A 4,580-nucleotide genomic window follows, 5' to 3' on the forward strand; every position below is an offset into this window, starting at 1 on the left:
CCATCTGTCGTGTCCATTGAGCTATTGAAACCACCATGGATCCTTAATGACACCGACATACTCGATAATGAATCTGTTTTGCAAGAAGCTTTAGAGGCCTGTCCTAACCCTTCTCCACAAGCTAATCAAACACTCTCTGCAAGTCAAGGCCCCCCTCTTCTGGACTTCACGGCTACGAGTGTTAGCAGTAATGAACTAGTGTTTCAAGTGAACTTGAGTGACTATGATGTGGACTCTATAAAAATACGACTTGTGGACACTTTTCTTTTTTTTATTTGAAATTCAAAACAATTCTGCGTCATCTGACCAGAAAGACATTAAGCTATTACAGTGCTTCAGTGTGGCTCCTGGTACTTCACAAAATGACATTTCAGCCTATATAGACTCCAATAATGTTTTATTTATAAGAGTAACCCCCCCCTTCTCCTTCATCTTCCCCGAATCCTCCTACCCCTATTGCCATCACCCATGCTGGCCGCACCGTACGGCCACCTCTCAGACTTCAAGATTATGTCATGCCTTAAATCTTTATCTTCCCTTTATCACTTACTCCTCATCACTCCTCCTATGCGCTCCGCGCTCCTCTGGGGGGGGGGGGGGGGGGGGGCGCTCTGTGGCAGAACTGCCAGAAAATAGTAATATCTTTGCTTTTTTGTACTTCGTTTTTACTGACTTTGGTTGTTGACCAGTTGGTGTGAGACATTCGTCATGACTGTTACCGTGATTGTCGAAATCTATTTCTTTGTGTTTTGATTTATCGTGTGCCAATTACGTAGTGAAAGTAAATGGTGTTTTCTGTGTTATAAGTATAATATTAGCCATACAATCATACACCCCAAACTCTCACACATATGACCGCTGTCTCCCGCTGTTCTAGCCAGAATCGTTTTTAAAGGTGGAGGACATGTGAACACTTAATAATAATTTTTCATCTCCATGACCTCCATGGTATGGTATCTACGCAGCCGTGGCAATCATCTTTGTTGTGTAGTCAGAGCTTCGACCATAGATATTGGTAGACTGTCATGACGTAATTTCGTAACACCAACTTCTCTATTGCACCACGTGACTATTGACAAAACAATGGTGGTATCGTGCTGTGCTTATGATTTTGTGAAGGGAAGTAACATTAAATTTCACGTGTAAGTATTATTAGCTTAATTTAGCGGCATTTCTTGAATACTGATAAACTATTGTGTATATCATATCCTTACCCAGAACGTCACAGGTACGTAAATTGGCGGTTTGAAGTGTTGTGTGCGTTTCCAGGCGCACATTGCAATCGTATGTATTTCTTGAAATGGTAGGCTACAAAGCTACATTTTCTCTTTCGTATAGGTTTCCAAAGGATGAAGGGCGCAGGCAGATGTAGATACAGGCAGTGAAACGAAAAGATTTCAAGCCTACTGCGCACACACGCATCTGTTCGAAGCACTTTGTTTCGACAAAGAAAAGACTGGTGGGAATTGGTTTCACAGTGACGCCGTGCCGACAAAATTCGATTTCCCTGAGCATCTGCAAGCAAAAAGACCCAAGCTTCGTAAACCTCCGTCAAAGAGAGATTCATTAGACGAAATTTCATGTGCAGAAACTTCCCATAATTCTCGTAAGTCTAGATCTACTTTGTGTTAATATGTTAATGTAAGAAGGAAAGTGTTAAGCAGTGGCTGCAAAAATGCAACAGCGTTTTTTAAAGTAACATTGTCGTATTATGCTTTAGACTGAGGGGAAATTCTTTCATGTACATTTTCGTTCAGTGGACTGGTATTTTGTTTGCAGCCGATATACAAGCTTCTGAAGTAAAAGCTGGGACAAGCAAAAGTTTTAGATGCATAGGAGATTTTAAGGAAGATGATTTGGCTGTTCCTGGCATAGCTAGTAAAATGAGAAGTGTTGCAAAAAAGCAGCTGAAGAAGAAAGCTAGAAAATTAAGTAATTTGCTGCGATCAGCCCACAGGATGAGGAAGAAAATTTTAAATTTGGAATCATTAATAAGTGACCTTCAAAAGAATAATCTTATAAGTGAGTCCATGGGTAATTTGCTGAAGGTAAGATAGAACTATGTACTTCAAGTAGTACTTATAATTTCTTGACATGTGACATTAAAGACATACCAAATTGCCATTATTATTATAAATATCAGGTGGTGTAGATTCTAGTATTGTACCTGTCTTATGGTTCCATGACAAGTGGCATAGTTGATTGTAAGAAAGTCTCTATTCACGCAAATGTAGGCATTGTTTTGAAAGATACCAACATGTTCATGTAAATAATAGGGTAAAATTACACTGTGGAAAGTACTGCAACTAGCAACAAGTTTCTTAGAAGTGATTGTTATTGTAACATTGCTAGTTTCGGCCTGGAACCCATTGCCATGCAATACCACTAATTCCTTGCAGTTTTATGTGTGCGTCCTAAAATTTTGAAATTACATATTTCTTGAAAGGTATTAGATTGTATATAGACAGTACACATTGCACTTACTTCATGAAATTCTCTCCTTTACATTTCCTCTCTTAAAACTTTGTTATATTTTGGGATACATACATAAAACTTGCAAGAAATCAATGCTACAATCTGACAATGGGCTCAGACTCAAAACTAGTAATGGTACAATACAAATCACTACTTGTGACTGGTTGCATTATTTCCTACAGTGTAATTTACAAAAACACTTGTGGTGTTCAATAACCACAATGGATAAAATAAAGTAGGAGAAAGCACCATAATTTAATATAAATGAGAAAGCAGTAACTTTTATTATAGTGGAGACTCTCTTGGAAACTTAACTATGTTAGATCTACCATACATGGACACAAATAGTAGAAACAATTATGATATTTTGTTCCTTCTATGCACAAATTTAGTTTGTAACTGCTAATTATGTGTTGTTTTCTCATTCCTTATCAATGTAGAGTCTTCTGCATGATGTGATATTCAGAACATGTTGAGTGAATGACAGTTTGTAGCCTAGCTCTTGCAGTTCTTTACTGAGAGTATCATATTGCTTTCAGATGCTGCCACCAGGTACCTCAGAGATGTTAAAGCGTGTCAGCAGAGGTCAAACAAAAGAAAAGTACCCAGCAGCTCTTCAGACCTTTGCTTTAACTCTTAATTTCTACAGCAGGAAGGCTTACAGTTACATAAGGAGAAATTTCAATACATCTCTGCCACATCCACGGACACTGAGAAGGTGGTATAGTGTGATTGATGGAAATCCAGGTTTCAGCAAAGAAGAAGCAGTTGCTCTCAGAATAGAGAGTCAAGAGCTTATGAACAAGGGCAAGAAATTGCTGTGTGCTATGTCATTTGATGAAATTGCTGTAAGGAAACACATTGAATTTCGCCAAAATAAATTTGTTGGATATGTAGATTATGGGGGAGAGCTTGATGATGATAACCTTCCTGTTGCAAATGAGGCACTAACATTTATGGTAACTGCTGTTAACAGTTCCTGAAAACTGCCAATTTGTTACTTGTAGTCAATGGACTAAGTGCACTAGAAAAATCTAACCTACTGAATGAGGCTCTCAAGTTTACTTTTGATGCTGGTGTTGAGGTGATATCAGTAACTTTTGATGGAACACATGTAAATACTCCAATGATAGAAAAGCTAGATGCTTCTTTTTCTTTACCTAACATAAAATCTTTCTTTAAGCACCCATTGTGTAATTATGAAATATGTATTTTCCTTGACCCATGTCACATGCTAAAGTTAGTACGTAATACCTTAGCTGGTAGGGTCACAATTTTTGATGGTGATAGAAATCTTATTAAATGGTATTATATACTCAAGTTACATGATTTGCAATGTGTGGAGACACTTCATCTTGCTACAAAAGTAAAAATGAAGCATGTTGAGTGGTATCGCCATAAGATGAATGTCAGAATTGCTGCACAGACATTGAGTAATAGTGTAGCTAATGCCCTTGAATTTCTTGGCAAAGATTTGTAGCTGGGCCGATTTTAAAGACTATGATCCAACATTTAGATTCATAAGGATTATGAACAATGTTTTTGATTGCTTCAACTGTAGAAATCTGTTAGCGAAAGATTATAAAGCACCTCTGTCATTGGAGACTGCTAGCCACATTTTGTCTTTTCTGGATGAAGCTGAAGAATATATAAAGAATTTAAGACTGGATGCAAATGGCCCCTCTGTCTTGTTAACAAACAGAAAGACTGGTTTCCTTGGTTTTATTGTGTCAAAAGGTTATACAATTCTCCGATAAGCAGTCCTAATCCACAACTTAAATTCTTACTGACACACAAGTTGTTACAAGATCACATCGAGACATTTTTTTAGCTTAATCAAGAGGTATGGTGGTAATAACAATAACCCTGCAGCAACTCAGTTCAAAGCTGCTTACAAAAGGTTACTTATACATCAGCAAGTAAGGGGTTCAGAGTTTGGAACTTGTTTAGACACTGAAGAGTGTTCTATTCTGAATGTATCTTCAGCACTGAAAACAAACCCATTTGTTTCATGTATAAATTTCCGAGCTGAAATTCCTTATGTTGAAAACGTGCCTCATGATCACTGTTACAGTACCCCTTCTATTTGTTTTAAACAACTGTCA

General features: G+C 37.7%; 1 protein-coding gene across 2 annotated transcripts; it reads left to right on the top strand.

Moving 5' to 3' along the window:
* Positions 1 to 734: 734 nt before the first annotated feature.
* Positions 735 to 3,843, top strand: LOC126336165 (uncharacterized). 2 transcript variants are annotated; one of them, XM_049999658.1, is made up of 4 exons: positions 735 to 1,228; positions 1,339 to 1,606; positions 1,780 to 2,048; positions 3,015 to 3,843. In XM_049999658.1, the coding sequence occupies exons 3-4, from the start codon at positions 1,884 to 1,886 to the stop codon at positions 3,456 to 3,458; spliced, it is 609 nt and encodes a 202-aa protein (XP_049855615.1). In that variant the 5' UTR covers positions 735 to 1,228; positions 1,339 to 1,606; positions 1,780 to 1,883; the 3' UTR covers positions 3,459 to 3,843. The 2 variants fall into 2 exon arrangements, with proteins under 2 accessions (XP_049855615.1, XP_049855616.1); XM_049999659.1 differs by having other exon boundaries at positions 735 to 1,606.
* Positions 3,844 to 4,580: the final 737 nt, after the last annotated feature.

The sequence above is a fragment of the Schistocerca gregaria genome, chromosome 2 (assembly GCF_023897955.1).
Source record: "Schistocerca gregaria isolate iqSchGreg1 chromosome 2, iqSchGreg1.2, whole genome shotgun sequence".
In the NCBI taxonomy this organism is placed as follows: domain Eukaryota; kingdom Metazoa; phylum Arthropoda; class Insecta; order Orthoptera; family Acrididae; genus Schistocerca; species Schistocerca gregaria.

What these genes read in the sequence shown, in the direction of transcription:
- LOC126336165 (XM_049999659.1), top strand. Translation starts at nt 1,884, where the DNA reads ATGAGAAGTGTTGCAAAAAAGCAGCTGAAGAAGAAAGCTAGAAAATTA. An exon ending in CCATGGGTAATTTGCTGAAG is followed by an intron (nt 2,049 to 3,014) that starts GTAAGATAGAAC and finishes TATTGCTTTCAG; the next exon opens with ATGCTGCCACCAGGTACCTC.